The sequence below is a fragment of the Camelus ferus genome, chromosome X (assembly GCF_009834535.1).
Source record: "Camelus ferus isolate YT-003-E chromosome X, BCGSAC_Cfer_1.0, whole genome shotgun sequence".
Lineage (NCBI taxonomy): Eukaryota > Metazoa > Chordata > Mammalia > Artiodactyla > Camelidae > Camelus > Camelus ferus.
In genome coordinates this window covers 92,990,485-93,009,541 of record NC_045732.1, presented here as the reverse complement: position 1 = coordinate 93,009,541, position 19,057 = coordinate 92,990,485, and the positions used below count along the sequence as shown (strand labels likewise).

The 19,057-nt window shown below is 33.4% G+C and overlaps 1 protein-coding gene across 2 annotated transcripts in view; it reads right to left on the bottom strand.

Annotated features, from left to right (window-relative positions):
• Nucleotides 1-11,943: 11,943 nt before the first annotated feature.
• Nucleotides 11,944-19,057, bottom strand: part of CUL4B (cullin 4B) — a 30,244-nt gene continuing 23,130 nt past the window's right edge. For both annotated transcript variants that reach the window (XM_032476122.1, XM_032476123.1), the window contains exons 19-21: nucleotides 17,936-18,108; nucleotides 16,102-16,254; nucleotides 11,944-14,214 (exon numbers count right to left, since the gene is read on the bottom strand). In XM_032476122.1, the coding sequence (XP_032332013.1) occupies nucleotides 14,119-14,214; nucleotides 16,102-16,254; nucleotides 17,936-18,108 (422 nt within the window). In that variant the 3' untranslated portion in view covers nucleotides 11,944-14,118. The remainder of the gene's footprint in view (nucleotides 14,215-16,101; nucleotides 16,255-17,935; nucleotides 18,109-19,057) is intronic.

The window sequence follows — 19,057 nt, the reverse complement described above, 5'->3', positions numbered from 1 at the left end:
ATTACTGTGTGAGCCAGTTCTTTATAATAAACCTCTCTCTTTCTCTCTCTCTCTCTACACAAACAAACACACACACACACACACACACACACACACACACACACACACATTCTTGTTCTATTTCTCTGGAGAACCCTAATAGACTGGGTTAAATAAAACATATTAAAATTAACTTCACCTCTCTGTTTTTGGCTTTTTAAAAATGGCTACTAGAAAATTTTAAATTACACATGTGGCTCACATATTTCTATTGGGAAGTGGTTATCTAAAATATATAAAGAACTTCTGTAAAAAAATAAGAAAAAGACAGACTACCCATAAGAAAAAATGATAAAATATTTGAACAGGAACACCGCAAAAGAGGAAATCCAAATGTCTAAATTAACATATGAAAAAGATGCTTAACCTTATTAGTAATCAAGAAAATGCAAATTAAAATCACAATAGGGATGACAAAAGTTAACAAATATACAAGGAAACAAACCACCGTGAATGAGTCAACAGAAATAATAAACAACAAACTTATATTCCCCAAACCCTTAAGATATTATAATTACCTGATACAGGATGTAAAGTTACTAGTGTAAGAAAAATATTTAATTAAAAGAAAGAACCACAAAAATGAGCAAGCAACATCAGACTATCAAAATGGCCTGCTAGATTTATATAAGAAGCAAATAGGACTTTTAAAAATAAAAAAATATTAATTATTGATGTTAAAAGTTCAGGAAATGAATTAAAAAGATTGGGCACTGAAGACAGGATTAGTTTACTGGATAATGGTTCTAAAGAAATTACCAAGAATGCAACCTTAGAGATGGAGAATATGAGAGAGTGAGACATAGAAGATACAATGAGAATCTCTACATGTCTGATTTAGTTCCAGGGGGAGAAAAGAGAAAGAATGGAGAGGCAATATTTGAAAAACAAAATAATAGTTGAGAATTTTCCAGAACTAATGAAACACATGAATTCACATGCAAATGAAGCACTATTATATACCAAGAAGGGAAAATAAAAACAATTTCACATTTCTCCATACTGAAACTGCAGAACACCTGCTATAAAGAGGCAGTCTTGAATGTAATCAGGCTGATAAGTCATTCTCATCTGTAAAGAACAAAAATGAGGCTAACAGCAGATACTTTGGTGCAATACTGGAAGCTGCAAGACAGTATGATGATATCTTCCAAGTGCTGGGAAAATATAACAGGCAACTAAGAATTGTGTGGCTAGAAGAATATTTCAAGACAGAGTTGAAACAAAGACATTCTTTGTTAAGGAAAAACAAATATCCACCAATAGACCTACACCCAATACATTTTGAAAAGATGTACTTCAAGAAGGAAAAAAAAATTAACTGAGAAACAAGTTCCGAAATGTCAGAAGGAATGGTGAAAGAAAAAAAAACTAGCAAATATGCAAATTAATGTATACTTGGTATAAAATTATTCATTTATTCAGCATATATTTATCACCTACTATAGTAGGCTGAATAATGTTCACCCAAAGATACCAGGTCTTAATCTCCAGAACCTGTAAAATTCACCTTATTTGTAAAAGGAGTTTTTGCATGTGTGATTAAGGATTTTGAGATTTGGTTATTTGGGGATTATCTGGGTGGTCCCAGAATGCCATAACAAGTGTCCTTATAGGAGAGGGTCAAAGGGAGATAGACAGAAGAAAGCCATGTGATAGAAACAGAGTCAGAGAAGAAAAGTGTTATTATACTGGCTTTTAAAATGGAGAAGGGGACACGAGCCAAGGAATGCAGCTCTAGAGGGAATATGGCACTGCCAACACCTTGATTTCAGCCCAGTGAAGCTGATTTCCGACTTCCGGCCTCTGGAACTGTGAGAGAATTAATTTCTGCTGTTTTAAGCTGCTACATTTGTGGTAATTTGTTACAATAGCTACAAGAAACTAATGCACTTACTATGGCTAGAAACTTATCAAAGGTTTGAGATACATCAATGAACAAAAGAAAGGTCTCTGCCATAATCGAGCTTAAATTCTACACTAGTGGAGTAAACAGACAATATGCCATAAGTATAGCTAACAAGTAAATTGCATAGTATGTAAAAGGTAACAAATGATACATTAAAAAGGAAAAAGGGTGAGTGTGGAATCGATAATGTGTGTGTTGGGGTTGGTGGGCAAGTTGAATTTTAAATAGAATGGCTATGGTAAGCTTCATTGAGAAGGTGGTGTTTGAGCAAAGACTAACGTTTTATTTTTTTTTCAAAGTAAGTTTGTTTGTTTGTTTATGGAGGCACTGGGGATTGAACCTAGGGACTTGTGCATGCTAATCATAGGCTCTACCACTGAGCTACACCCTCTACCCTAATGTTTTAATTTGTGGTGTTCATTTTAAAAAAGAAGACAAAACTAAAACACTGGACAATATTGTGTAAGTTGGGAGAGAGGTGATCAGTATTTAACTTTTTTTATTGAGTTATAGTCATTTTACAATGTTGTGTCAAAGAGGTGATCAGTATTAAAGTACTATAACGTTTTTATATTAATTGGGAGGAGAATTTAGATATTATTTTTAGACTTTGTTAAGCATATATGGTAACATATCAAGGGTAATCAGTAAAAGAATAGAAATAGAATATATAATTTCCAAATAAGTAGTGAAGAAAATGGAATAAAAAACAAAATAAAACTCAATATATATTTTTAAAGTTGAGAAAGGAGAAAAGGCAAACAAAATTAGAAGAGATAGAGAGCAACCAGTAAGATGTTAGAAACAAATACCAATAAATGTGACCAAAGTACGTGCAAATGGATATAATCTTACAGTTAAAGGACAGAACTTGTCTTCATCTATACCTCAATAAAAAAGTATATTGTGGAAAAAAATGGACAGAAATTGTCAGACTGGGGGGGGGGGAGGGAAAATCCACCTAATATGGAAGAGACACACTTAAAATATAAAAATATAAGAAAAGGCTGACAGTTAAGCAAGGAAGAGATATACCAAGCAAATACTAGACAAAAGACAAAAACATATACTAATTACATTAATGTAAGACAAAATAGAATTTAAAATATATTTTTAGGGATTTAGAGGGTGACTATATAATGATAAAAGATGGGAGATTGTAATGCACCGTCCTCGGTTATTGATAGGTTAAAATTAAACAGACAAAACATTAATAACAATATAGAACATTCAAAGAACCTAGTTAACAAACTTGGTTGAAAACTGCTGCTATGAATATCCATGTACAAGTCTTCTAGTGCACAGGGAATGAGTTTCTCCAGTGTGGGGGTGTAACTGTTTGAGCATAGGGTTTGCACATTTTCATAAAATACTACAGATAGAGTTCAATTTCCCCGTACCCCTCCCTTGACCTTATTCTCTTCCCTCCTCCCTGAGAGATCATCACTATCCTGGTGTGGTGTTTATGATTTTAAGACAATTTTAAAATTTTACTACTTCAAGTGTGTATGTGTATATATGTGCCATTAAACATTACAAAGCATTGTTTATATTTTAAAATTTTAAATAAGAAATTTTAAGTATTTACTTTTAATTGTAAAAATTGTATATAAAATGTATCATACTGGATGTGTATCCTCTTGCACCTTGAATTTTTTGCCATTTAGAGATCTGTGTTGATATAGTACTAATTCATTTTTAACTGTTATACAACATATTTATAAATATAACTTATAAATTTATTGTACACATTTGTTACAATGTTTAAATATAAACTTTTATATATTTTTTAATGTATCAACCATTGTGCTGTCAAACACAGTCTGTTCAATTTTTTTTTCCAATTACAGATGATATAGAAATAAACATTCTTGTAAATTTCTTTGTATATAGTGTGAGAATTTCTCTAGGATATATATGTAAGATTAGAATTTCTCAGTCATCAGATGTGGGCACCTTTGACTTTATAAAATGTCACCATATAACATTTCAAAGTAGTTGTATCCCTACCATAGATTAGTTTACATTGCTCCACGATACCACCAGGATCTAGTGCTGAGACTTTTCCATTTTTGTCAATCTGATGTGAAATAATACCTTACTTTTTATTTTGCATTCCCCTGATTATACAGACTGATCTTCTAAATTTGTTGGCCATTTGTGTCTCCTGTTGTGTGAAATGCCTATTCATGTTCTTTGCTTATTTTTGAATTGTCTGTTTTTGACTTAGAAAACATGTTCTGAATGCTGATCTTGTGGGGGTTAAATGCACTGTGAATATCTTCTCTCACTCTCGTTTGTCTTTCTGATTTTTTTATGGACTTTTGGTTATATTGGAACTATCTCTACCATATTATTCTGGGCTTTGCATTAACTGCTTTTTGTAAACTTTCCCCAACCCCCATTTCCCTACTTGATTGATTACATTTCTCCCTTCTACTGGTTTGGCTGTTATATATTCTATTTCTACTCCTTAAGGGTCACCCTTAAGATATTTTCTAAAATTTTAATTTACATAAAGTTCATATTTTGGTTTTGACAATGCATAGTGTAACTACAATTAAGATATAGTAGTTCCATCATCCCCCAAAGTTCTCTCTTATCCCTTTGTAGACAGATCCTCCCCCTACATCAACCCGAATTCATCATTAATGTTTTCCATTCCTAGTTTTGCCTTTTGCATAATGTGAATGGAATTATACTGTATTTAGCCTTTTGATTGTGGCTTCTTTTACTTAGCATGATGCATTGGAGATTTATTCATGTTGTTAAAAGTTGTAAGTTCATTCCTTTATATTGCTGAGTAGTAGAATTCCACTGCATAAACGTACCAATCATCGGTTATCCACTCACCAGTTGAAGAACATTTTGGTTCCTTCAAGTTTTCAAGTTGTTTCAAGCAACTATAAATAAACTACAAATATTTACAGATAGTCTTTTCTGTGAACATAGTTTTCATTCCTCTTGGGTAACTTAGAAGTAGGATTTCTAAGGTATTCTTAAATTTTAATATTGCATACTTAAGAGTCCAAAGTTACTACCTTCAACCTGAAAAAACCAAAGACCTTAATATTTTTTTAAATCGCAAACTCTTTCCATCTTCCATGTTAGCTTGTTTAGTATTTTAGTGCCAATCATATTTATACTTCCTCCAACAAAATTAGCCATTTTAAACTTTTAGTCAATGCTAATTTAGAGCTATTAATGTTGCAACAAATTTTTGGTCACCATTGCTTCTTGCATCCCATTCCTTTCTTCTAGAAAGCATTTTAATAACGGTCTGCTTTGGAATGATAAATTAGAATTTGACACAACATTGTAAAATGATTATAAATCAATAAAAAAAAGTTAAAAAAAAGAAAGAAATTAAATGAATAGAATATCCTAGTATTATAATAGAATCTGGTATCTCCAAAATACACATTCTTGGATGATGAACCTAATGATCTGTTGTATGTAGGAATTATTCATACTAGTCTGGAACAATCACCTTTTCTAGTTCACTTCAATTGTGAAGAAGGTGACCCTCTGGTTTTTACTGCCTACATAAGAGTAGGATGAGAAAGCTAAAATAGGCACCATGCACTTAAAGAGCCCTGAGGGTCTTATGCTACTGTCTTTGGTTAAAACATCTGACTTTACTTATATCTAATTTCCTCTTAATTAAATGCAAAAAAAAAAACATGTTAAGCAGGACACTTGATATTCCTAAATATTTTACAAATCATAAAGTACCTTAAGAACTTAGTATTTTTGAAAATCTGATCAAAGAGGAAAATGTGCAGTAACTTTCTGCCTCAAAATCAGAGCTCCTTAACTCAGAGTAATTGGAAACAAATCTCTGAAGGATGCCAACTCCACAGCTTGTATTGCAACAAGCATTTTAAGACAGAAGCCTCATTCATCAAGTAGGTCTAAGATAACTTCCCTTTGCTTTTTTTTTTTTTTTTTGGTGTGTGTACCTGTCTTTAAAAAATCTAGCAAATTCAATACTGTCTTTTTAGATATGTTAATCATTGTGAAGAATTTTCAGACAACTAATTATCTTTTTAAATGTTTTCACAAGATTAGCACACCAATGATTTAAATAAATCTGCAATAGAATACCTGTCTTTGTACTTAATATGAACTTTCTTACTGCCTGCAAAATGTTTTCAAAAGTAACTTCTGATTACCCCCTCCCCACTAAAAATAACTTCTGATATACAGTAATGAACAAGAAAATACTTTCATGCATAGCAGGGACTTATAATCAACACAAAACAGCTGAATACCTAAAAACAACTCACTCTGATAATTACTTTCAACTTAATGCCTCACTGGCTATTTTAAGATTGATTAAAAAGCAGGAAAGATTTTAGCTCTGTGTTAATGAGCACACAATGTATAAACATGTAATTTGTGGCAAAAACTACATAAAGGAGTGGCAGAGGTATATAGGAGCAGTTTTTGTATACTACTGAAGCTAAATTGATATTAATTTATACTAGTTTGTTGTAAATTTAAGATGTCAATTGCAATCCTCAGGGTAATCACTAAGAAAATAACTAAATGATATACAGAAAAAAAGAATGAGAAGGGAATCAAAATGGTATACTACAAAAACAAACAGAAAAAGCAGCAGTAATAAAGGTGCTGAGAATCAAAAAAGATATATAGCAAAACAAATAGCAAAATGGAAAGTTCTTCCTTATCAGTAATTAATTTAAATGTAAATGGATTACACTGCCCAATTTAAACAGGCAGAGATTGGAAGCATGGGTTAAAAAAAACCCTTTATCTACTATAGGTTGTCTATAAGAGACTAACTTTAGAGCCCAAGACACAAATAGGTTGAAAGAGAAAGAACAGACAAAGATATTGCATGCAAATAGTAACCAAGAGAGAGCTGGGATGGCTCTACTACTATCAAAATAGAATTTTAAGTAGAAAACTATTATTATAATGAGACGAAGAACAAGGATATGTATTAAGGGCCAATCCACCAAGAAGATACAATAATCACATATTTATACACACTTAACAAGAGTCCCAAAATATATGAAGCAAAAATTGACAGAAGTGAAGAAATAGTTACACAATAACAGTCTGAGACTTCAATACCCCCACTTTCAATAATGGATAGAACAAGACAAAAGATCAATAAGGAAACATGAGATCTTAACACTATAAGCCTACTTGTCTTAGTAAACATATATAGAGATAACAGTCTACTCAACCACCAGAATACACATTCTTCAAGTCTACCTGGAACAGTCTCCAGGATAAATCATATGTAACACCACAAGTCTCAACAAATTAAAGAGACTAAAATCATATACAGTATCTTTGACCATAATGAGATGAAACTAGAAACCAGTAACAGAAGAAAATTGAAAATTTCACAATATGTGGAAATTAAACACTCTTGACCAACGGGTCAAAGAAGTCACAGTGGAAATTAGAAAATACTTTGAGATGAATGAAAACAAAAACATACCAAAATTGAAAACAAAAACATACCAAAACCTATGGGATGTGGTGAAAGCAGTGCCCAGAGGGAAATTTATAGCTGTAAATGCTTATACTAAAGAAAGATTTCAAATCAATAAGCTAACTTTACACCTTAAGGAACCAGAAAAAGAACTAAACCCAGAGCCAGCATAGGGGAGTAAAGAAGATTAGAGTAGAAATAAATGAAATAAGAGAACAGAAAAACAAAAGAGAAAAGCAACAAACTCAAAAGTTGGTTCTTTGAAAAGATCAACAAGATTGAGAAGCATTTAGCTAAAGAGCAGACTCAAGTTACTAAAATGAAAAATGAAAGTAGGACATTACTACCAACAATACAGAAATAAAAAGGATAAGAGAAAACTATAAGCATATTGTACACCAACAAATTAGATAACCAAGATGAAAATGACAAATACCTAGAAACAAACAAAATACTAAAATTGACTCAACAAGAAATAGAAAATCTGAAAAAAACTGGAAGAGATTGAATCAATAATCAAAAACATCCCCATAGATAAACAAGTTTCTTCTGTATAGCACAGGGAACTATATTCAATATCTTGTAGTAATCTATAATGAAAAAGAACATGAAAACAAATATATGTATGATTGAACTATTACGCTGTACACCAGAAACTGACACAACATTGTAATGTAAACTGACTATACTTCAACAAAACAAAACAAAACAAAACATCCCCATAAAAGAAAGCCCAGGACCAAATAGCTTCCTTGGTGAATTCTATTAAATATTTAAATTAGAATTAAAACCAATCCTTCTCAAAGTCTTCCAAAAAACAGAACATGAAGAAACACTTCATAATTCATTCTATGTGGCCAACATTACCCTGATACCAAAAGCCAAAAAAGATAAAAGAATACTACAGCTCAATATCCCTTATGAATATAGATGCAAAATCCTCCATAAAATACTAGCTAACCAAATCCAACAGCATATGAAAAGATTATACACCATGACCAAGTGAGATTAATGACAGGAATGCAAGGGTAGTTCAACATATGAAAACCAATCAATGTAATTCACCAATTTATGAAGGAAAAAACCCATATGGTTATCTCAATTGATGCAGAAAAAGCATTTGATAAAGTGCAACATTCTTTAATGATAGAAACACTTATAAAACTACGCATAGAAGGAAACTACCTCAACATGATAAAAAGCATTTATTAAACACCCACAGCTAACACACTTCATGGTGAAAGACTGAAAACTCTCCTCCTAAGATGAGAAAATGAAACAAGGATGCCTGCTTTAGTCCCTTATATTCAACACTGTACTGGAAGCTTCAGTCAGAAAAATTAGGCTAGAAAAAGGAATATAAAAACACACCCAAACTGGAAAGGAAGAAGTGAAACTATCTCTGTAGACAACAAAGATGCTATATGTAGAAAATCCTTAAAATTCATAAAAATATATTAGAGCTAACAAATTCAGCAAAGTTGCAAGGTACAAGATGAATGTGCAAAAACTATATGCTAGCAATGAACAATATGAAAAGTAAATTAAGAAAACTGAAAATAGCATCAAAAAGAACAAAATACATAAGAATATATTTAACCAGGGAGATTCAAGACTTGCACAGTAAAAAGTACAAAATATTACTGAAATAACATTTTTAAAGACCTAAAACAAATAGTTTTTAAAAAGAGGAAAGATATCTTGTATTCATGACTAGAGAATAGTATTTTAAGATGGTAATAATACTCCTAAATAGATCTATATATTCAATGCAATCCCTATCAAAATCCCAATGGCCCTTTTTGCAGAAATAGAAAAGCTGACCCTAAAATTTATACCGTACAGCAAAGGATCTGAATAGCTACAACAGTCTTGAAAAGGAAGTGGAGGATTAACACTTCCTGATTTCAAAACCTATTAAAAAGCTATAGTAATAAAAAGTGTAGTACTGGAATAACCATCAATATATAGATCAATAGAATAGAATCCAGAGTCCAGAAATAAATCCACAGAGCTATGGTCATTTGATTTTCGACAAGGGTTACAAGACCATTCAGTGAGGGAAAGAACAGTCACGTCAACAAATGGTGCTAGGACAACTGGCTATCCACATGCGGAAGAGTGAAGCCGGACCCCTGTCTAATACCATATACAAAAATAAAGTCAGGTGAGACCAAAGACCTACATGTAAGGAATAAAACTATAAACTTTTACAAGAAAACATAGGGTTAATCATCATGAACTTTGGATTTGGCAATGGTTTCTCAGCTATGACAATAAAGGCAAAGCAATAAAAGAAAAAACAGATTAATTGAACTCCACTGAAATTAAAAGCTTCTGTACATCAAAAGACACTATCAAGTGAGTGAAAAGACAACTCATAGGAGAAAACATTGGTAAACCATTTTATCTTATAGGGGTCTAGTATCCCTATATATAAAGAACTCTTACAATAACTAAAACACAAACAATTCATTTTTTAAAAATGGCCAAACGACTTGGATAATTCTCCAAAGAAAATGTACAAACGGCCAATAAGTACACAAAAAGATGCTCAACATCATTAGTCATTAAGGAAATGCAATTTAAAAACCACTTCACAGCTACTAGGGTGGCTATAACAAAAAACAACAATAACAACAGAAAAACCCCCAGAAAATAACAAGTGTTAATGAGGGTTTGGAGAAATGGAGCCCTTGTATACTACTGCTGAGAATGTAAAACGATACAGCTGCTATAGCAAAGTTTGGTGATTCCTCGGCAAGTTAAGCACAGAATTACCATATAATCCAGCAATTTCATTCCTGAGTATACATACTCAGAAGATCTGAAGATGGGGACTTGAACAGGCATTTGTACACAAATCTTAGGAGCAGCACCATACACAATTGCCAAAAGGAGGAAAGAACCAAACGTACAACTGAATGAATAAAAAGAATGTGGTGTGTACACACACACACACACACACACACACACTATTCAGCTATAAAATGGAATGAAATACTGATACATGCTACATCATGGATGAAACTTGAAAACATCATGCTAAGTGAAAGACACCAGACATAAAAGGACACATATTGTATGATTCCATTGATATGAAATATCCAGACTAGGCAAATCCATAGACACAGAAGGTAGATTGGTGTTTACCAGAGTCTCGGTGGAGGGGAATGGGGATTGACCACTTAATGGGTCAGGGTTTCCTTTCAGGATGATGAAAATGTTCTGGAATAGAGAATGGTGATGGTTGCACAAAATGGCCAACGTACTAAACATCACTGGATTGTACACTTTAAAATAGTTACAATGGTAAATTTTATGTATAATTTACAACAAAGTTTTAAAGAAAAAGTCTTCAAAGATTTCATTACAAGAATTAAAGGATAGGTGGAAGATCTGTAGCTTGCAAAATTATTAAGTTCTAATGTGTCTCTGCAGCACATCTTGTATCAAATAAAAAAGGTTCTACAAAAGGTTAATTTTTTTTTACTATGCTAGACATATATTCTAAGGATTGTTAAAGTATATTATGTGTCTGTTCAAAAAAGAAATACTTTTAATAAAAAAGAAAAATATAAGTAAACAAAGTGTTAAATTTGAACCAAGTGTTTCCAAGTAAGTAAATCTCTTCACTATTCAAATGTAAAGCAATTTTTTTGTTGGAAACTGAAAAATATTGATAAATGAAGCATTAGCAAGGATACCATATAAAGCATAGCTATGCAAATTCCCATTAGAACTGCTTTTTAACGAACAATTTGTTTTGGCAATTTTATGTAGATGAGAGAACACAACATGTTTGTAACACTTCTGCTACTCACAGCACTAAACAGAATGGTCATTAAAACAAAAAATAGGTAATGTAAAAAGATTTATGGATACTAAGATTTAAAAACAAACTGAAAATCTTGAGACACAGATACTAAATAGAACAAATTTATTTCCTGAATTGTATGCACATGTGTAAGAATTTCAAGAGTATGGCTAGATACCACGTTAAGACCATACAGCAGACTCAAGAACTAGGTCCAAAAAAGCTTCTTGATTTCTTGTTTGTTAAGGTTCATGGGGAACATCTTGACTATGAGAGTATATGGTCCAGAACTCACATTAAAAGAAAAGGCAGATCAAGTGTCATAACAAAACAAAGAGTATTCATTTAATCTTTTATTCTCCCCGCAACTTCAATCTAGACAAATTTCATGCTGACTTTATGAAACTATTTGACTTTGAGGACTTCGATGTAACAGTGTTTATACTTGTGCTTGATTTTTCTAAAATACGACATTTAAGAATACTCACCTTGAGGATTCCTGGGAATTTTACTCATCCTTTACTATATCCTCCCCTCCACACTCCTATAGCATTATCATCAAACCACCACAAAAATTAAAGAGAAATTTTAAAAATAACAAAATTGACAACTGTGAATTCATTAAAGAAATCATTAGGAAGATTTTAAATTCTGTAAGCTTTATAACTTTCTTACAATATTTGAATTTTAAAGATCTCCAGAAACTTTTTTTAAATAAAAGTTTTATTGGAGAAAAATAGAACCACCACATACACAGGGAAAAAGAGCACAAAAATTCAACTGATACAGAACTAAAAGTCACAATTATCCAATGCTGTTTGCGATTACTTTTCAATTGCTCAAACAGCTCTCCTCAACTTGTTTAAGTCTTGACAATTTTTTCAGCTGAAATAGCATCAAGTTTTCAAAAAATTAAGAGCCTCAGGGAAGGGACCAGCTTTCAAGATAATGAAGATGACATTAAGAATCTCCTAATAGGACCAATTCTACCTATAAATTCCTTAAGAGTAACTATTGAGTCTGGTGGAACAGTCTACATCTCAGAGACCATCAGGGATGAGTTAAAACACTGACATAGATGGTCCAGCATGAAGAAAGGGCAAACAAAAGAGCCGCATTTCCTTGTCAAGTAAGTTCATGTAAGGAAATCAGGGAGGAGCTAAAAAATATTTAGGCAATGGCTGCTCAAAAATAATTAGGAAGGCATTCTAAATACCACATATTGTTAGACAACAGTGTGCAAGTTGATGCAATTAGAGAGAAAACAGGCAACTTAAAAAAAAAAGCTGGTCATGGGTCTTTCAGAACTCAAGAAAACAACAGCAAACAGAAGAGCCAGAAGTCTCCTCAGTTGAGGGTCAGGACCTAGATATTCTTCCTAATGGCTCCAAATGGTCAAGGAAATACACTGTTGCAAAGAGCATTAAAGCAGCTGATTTAAAAAAACAATCAAAACAAAATTTTCTGCTTCTCCTTCAAGATCAATTTCCTTCAAAGCTTCAAGGGAAAAAAAAAAAAAAAAACAAGGAAGCAAAACAAAATCCCAGAAACGAAAACACACAAAAAAACCCACTGATGGTAAAGAGAAGCCTTTTACTCATATTATTAATTTGAAAAACAGTACTTTTTCTATTTTCTATGTATGTGAATAGTCAGTCCTAGGACATTCCCTTGAAAAGTAGATGTCCAGTAGCTATGAGAACTCTTATCTTCAAGCAATTTTGAAAGGAATACGATCAGCATAATACAGAATTTGAAATTCCCAACTAGGGGGTCTGTGGGGAAAAGGAGGGAGGATCTAGTTCTATCCAGGGCTTTAGGAGGTAAAAATAAGGATGATAGGAAAGGCTTATTTGCCAACAAAAATGAGAGTTGGGGCACTTCCAAAAAAAACTTTGGTAGAGAAAATAGGAATGCTAAATCCCAGGAAGCCTGCAACGATCGACAATTGGTCCAAGTTAAAGACGAAACTGTCCAAACAACCTTAGAGTCTAAAGAAGTTGAAAACTAGTTTATGAATTTTTGCTCTTGTAAAAAGTTACGAAACATGTGGGTTTTGGTCTCTTTTGCGATGTTCATATTGTATTCACTTTTAACATGAAGAAAGAGTTGGATTTTTCTCTCCTACCATGTTTTTCTAGTACAACTGATCAGCAATTTTCTATTTCAGCTATTTTTATAAGTACCTGTTAATCAGCACAGTAAACTCAGGGCTGAGCCATATACACATATCCCACAGTCATAAGTGGAACATTCTAGGATATGTGTATACAAGAGATTATGTAAGCAACTGTCCCTCTACTTGAAAACTTGTTTCCAAATAAATTTTTAAAAAACATCCCTTTCAGTGTAACAGATCATTACTTAGTAAAATATCAATAGCTATGACAACTTATTTTTCTTTTCAAGAGAAATCACAAAACAGGTGAACAACCAAGTCCAGGGTGGTTTTTCTATTTGATAAATACATCCAGAACTCTGTACAGTAAATAAAGTCTGCATGCAGTTTAAGTATCTTTAAATGACATTTTAAGCAAATAAACCTTTTGCTTCATAATTAATGGTGTATAAGAACCCCCCTCCTCCTTTTTGAATAGCCAGAGGGACCTCTTCCCCATTTCCAAACAGGAATCATGAAGACCAGGTACTTTCTTAAGAGTTTTCTGCACATCATACTAAATAACATGCAAAGAGTTCAACATCATTCTTTTTAAAGGTAAGTACTCTTTAAATGGGCATGTTAACCACTGAAAAGTCACTCAACTAGTTCCATTACACTGCTTCATTTGGTCATTGGTAGTATAAAAGAAGTCAAATAATAACAGGTTAGTTAATTCACTGGCTACTGCATATGACATCAAATGCTCCAAGGCCAACATTTTATGCAATATAATTGTACTGGTTTGGATTTTCTTTATCTCTTTCCATGTAGTCCCGGTCAATTAAGGATTCTATTCTCTTCTTAAGATCAGCAGGCTGTAAGGGAAGGCAAATTTTCAGTGCAAAGCTCATAACTGCTGGCTCAAACCCATTTAACAACACCCTAAAAAAACCCCAACAATTTTGGCTCACTGATTTAATGTATTTGATCTCCCTAATATTTTTTAATTTTTATTTTTAAAATCTCAGTTTTTTTAAAAAGGAAAGTTTAATGAAAATAAACTAGGTTAACAAATGTTTTTATACTATACATATACTGTCACACCTTGTCATATTGTTATACAATATTTTCTATTAATTTTCTGTTTAAAGAGATCTTCTAAGCACCAGCTATTCTCTGCACAAATACAAAAGACCAACACTATCATAACTTCACAGGAGGAATACAATATAGTTTAGGGAAACAGAAGGCTATTTAGTTTTGCCAAGATAGCTTGAAAAGATAAGTAGACCCTAAACTTTGACAAAAGCTGGTTCTCAAAGTCAGGTTGCACTTTTGTAAATTAAACAAAAAATGTAGTATGGAAATCAACAACAAATGTTTTGATAAGTGAAATATCACCTCAGAATTCAGATCTTCATATTTCAGCTTTAATGTAAGATTTTACTGTTACCTGCTATAAATGATTTGAATTTTTGAATCCTACTTGTTGAAAAATCATTGAGAAAGCTTATAGCTTGTTCTCATGATGGCATTCTTAGCTCCTGGGTAACAAAATTCCACTGTCTTTTGTACCTAGTCTATAAAAAGAATATCATCTTGCTCACTAATAGTTTTTCGGACTGTGTAAAGTGGCTACTTGATCAAGAAGGGTAAAGAGGGAAAGCAGTCTGATAGGGCAGCCAAAATTTCAGCCATAATTTAACCAAGGTTTGATAATCAAAATGACTTTCTCTTAACTGTGGTGAAAGACCTAGAATATGAGCACAATATTTATTACAGTGATCTTCTAACTTCCCTAGCTAACGTCAGTGACCTCTGTGGCTGGAGGCGAAATAACTGCTAGGCAGAGCACGAGGGTGAGGGTGCGGTAATGAGGAAGCGGTACTAGGTTTGCAGGAGAGAGCCTACCACCTGACTAGCATTAGCAACTAATGCTGTGTTAGGCTCAGTGCTAAGCTTTTTACATATATTACCTCATTTAAGCTTGACAGTAATCCCACGAGGTAAGTACTATTATCATCTCCATTTTATAAAAGAGGAAGCAAGCTGAAAAAGGCGAAATGACTTACCTAGGCCCAAAGCTCACGAGAACCCTAACAGTCGAGTCTATACAAACTCTATCAAGTGCTGATCATTACAAGGGTTTGGGAATCTTCTAAAACATGAGATACAGCCCAGTACAACACCACATTATCTAAGCCTCTTTATTACTGGGCATTTATATTGAAATGTGTCCATGTGATGACTAATTTCAGTCTCCCAGAACTACTGCTAAGCTTTAAAAAAGATGCCTAATGATGACTAGTCATCTGTATAGAGGTTTTAATGGACACTTAACACAAGCTAACTAAACAGAAGATTTGACTTAATTAAAATAACCAAATTTGTCAAATAGCAAGGTATTTCAAGAAGAAAAAAATAACAAAAATAACAAAGATGCTAAAAAAAATTAAAGTGAATGAACTTGAAAATTTCAAAGAGTCACTGGGCAACTAAGCTTTCCAGCTAAACTTTCAGGTATAAGAGCTTGTATAAATTGTTTTCCCCTTCTGTCTCAGCTGCCCACATATGCCAACAAAGGTTTTTTTAGAATCATATATATGAGCATGAGAAATGAAAACTTCTGTCCCTCCAAATGTCTTGAGGCTTTAGTCTACGTTTGTAAGATTCCTGTCTGAAAAATCTAATTTTTATACATAAAAAGTTCAATGTAATTTTTATATATAACAAGCTCAGTAAGAAAATACAGAAGTACCTACCTTTACTGGAAATTTCAACTGGTTGTACACTTCCGAAACAAGAAGATTGTGGCTAAGTGTCTTTCTCATCTTCATAATTCGAACAATTGCAGCATCAATTTGATACTGTCTGTCTTGAAACACTCTTTCTGTAGTGCTTGCTTGTTCTTCAACCTAACAAAAAAGTTTTAAACTTAGGAACTGTACCTGAAGTGAAACTTGATTACTTACACAAACTGTACATTTTAGGGACATGACAGTTAATGCTTTAAATATGATGAACTATCAAAAGGAACCTACTTTATAAATACAGTGATTTAAAAAAAAACCCTACAAACATAACTCCTTTCTGTCTTAATTATATTGCCCTGTACCAATGAAGTAACGCCAATATTAGTTAACAGAAAAATATCTCTGAGAGTTGCTTTTCTAGAAATAGACAGCTGATGCAGAATTTATCATTCTCTTTTACTCATTTCTTATAATCTAAATGTGCCACAAGAGGTTACTGACCAGATTTCTGTGTGACATTAGTTTATCTTTAAAAGTAATCGACTTGTGGGGGGCGGGGTTAAGGGGTATAGCTCAGTGGTAGCATGCATGCTTGGCATGCACGAGGTCCTGGGTTCAATCCCCAGTGCTTCTGTTAGGGGGAAAAAGTAAAAAATTTTTTAAAAAAAAGTGATCGACTCTTGACCTCTGACTCAAAGTATGGTACTAACTAGTAAGCTAACTAGAGTTAAACTTAAAATCTTTTTAAAAATTTTGTTAATATATAAAATCAGAAATGCACAGTTAGTGCTTATATTTGTTCAAGACTAACAGAAATTTAGGTGTTTAGAAGTCAGTTAACCCATTTTAATGGTAAAGCAAGAATATTCCTCTCTAGCACATAAATTAAAAGAACAGTTTGGGCTTTTTGCAGTCAGTTTCTTTCTGAGACAGCACACGTTTTGAAAGGACACAGTAATCTTCTAAGGGAATGCCACGCCTTTGATGTGAATGTGAACAAGACAGGAACTTAGTGCGATCCTGACCTCTATCCCACATTAAAACTTGACCTCAAGTACTGTATTAAATCTTGTTGGAATTGAAACCAACTGGTTTCAGGAAATGCTGCAGTTGCTGGTTTCCTTAATAAAAGTCTCTTACAAATTCAAATGGCAAAAACAAAATACTCACTGTTAATCGAAGAAATACTAACTAAATCATTCCAACTTTTCACCAAGCAAGTTGGCAAAGATTGAAAAAAAGAAAATACAGTCTTTAGCGCTGGTGAGGGCACAGTAAGACAGGCACTCATGCTGCTAGACAGTGTAAATTGGTCCAGTCTCTCTGGAACACACTACGGCATACTGTATTAGGACTCTTAAATAAGTGTTCATACTCCTTAAACCAAAAGATCTACTTCCATGATAAATTCATAAGGGAAGGATCAGAGAGATTAAGATTCAGGTACAGAGATGTTTCTTGCTGTTTTATTTACAATACTAAAAAGTTATGAATTTAACTGCCCAACAATGGTCATTGGTTCACTAAATTATTATAGCCATGTAAAGGAATAGTATGTGGCCATCTGCCATTTTATAAAGATGTTTAATGGCATGGAAAAATTCTAAAGATTTAATGTTAAAAAAAAGCAGAATATAAAGCTATGCTGAGTATCAGGCCCAACTGTGTGTAACTCCCCACAAAAACCTGCAAAATCAAATACTGAAATACACTGAGCTAGATATAGGCACAGATAATGTTAACGTTAGTGGTAGTATTATAAGCTAAAGTCTTCTTTACAAATTTTTATCATGAACACATATAATTCAAATATATTAGGATGAGAAGAATGCAAAAGAAATACCGTTTCTTTCATCTGGATTTGATTGATCTTTATCCTGAAAAGTTTGTGCTTGAAATCATCATTACAAATGAACTTATCACCATCTTCGATATCTTTACCCTTTGGATTTTTCGCCAGAACTCTAGCTTTGCCACAGGCCAATGACTGCAGTGTTCTCCTTAACTCTCCATCCTCTGAAAAAGAAACAGTGACTTGTTATTTGTCACTAGCTTATCAACAGGAACAGCTACATTCAACCTCAACATAGCTTCCACTCCATCCCTCTATTAAAACTTCTTCCTTTTCCCCACCAAGGTCATGAACAATCCTCTTTGTCCTATCCAATGCCTTTTTTCCTGGTCATCTTCTAAAGGCTTCAATTATTCCGTGTGTATAACCACCACATCTTCAGAAATGACAGCTCACATTTTCCCAGTCCCACATTTAAAGAATACCCCTGCCTGGCTGTTTTACTGTCATCAGCTCCAGTATGTCCAACATTTTATTTATCATCTTCCCCATAAAACTGTGTCTTCTTTCCAATGGTTAGTCATGAAGCTACCAACCTACTCTGGTGAGAAATCCTGGAATCATCTCTTAACTCTTCCCTCTCCATCTTCCTTGTAACTAATAGTTGCTTCCTTAGAGATGCCTCATCTCTCTTCTCATTGGCCTCACTCTAGGCTAAGCCCCTTATCACTTTATGCCTGAATTATCCCACTGGCTTCTAGATTGGAATCTCTTCATCCTCCAAGCTGCCCTACTAGTTTCTGATTTTAGGTAAGTTGCCCAAATAAGTCACTTCTATTATCTCACACACTTGGGTCCCTACAATGTAGGTTTCATTTGCTAGATTTGTAAGGCTCTCCATATCTTCCCTATCTAACTTTGTATCTCACTATTCTACACTGCAGTTAAACTTTTCATGACTCTTGCCCACGCTGTGCTCATTCCTTCCTCCATGCCTTTTCTCACAGTATTTCCCCTGGCAACATATGCCTTCTCCCTAACTAAAATTTGAAGGCCCAGCTCAAGCCCCACCTCCCTTCATGAAGGTTTTCCCATCTGCGCCAGTCCACAGTGCACTTGCTTCACTGAACTAACATACTCCATCAGCACCACAGATTAGTTCTTATTGGTTGT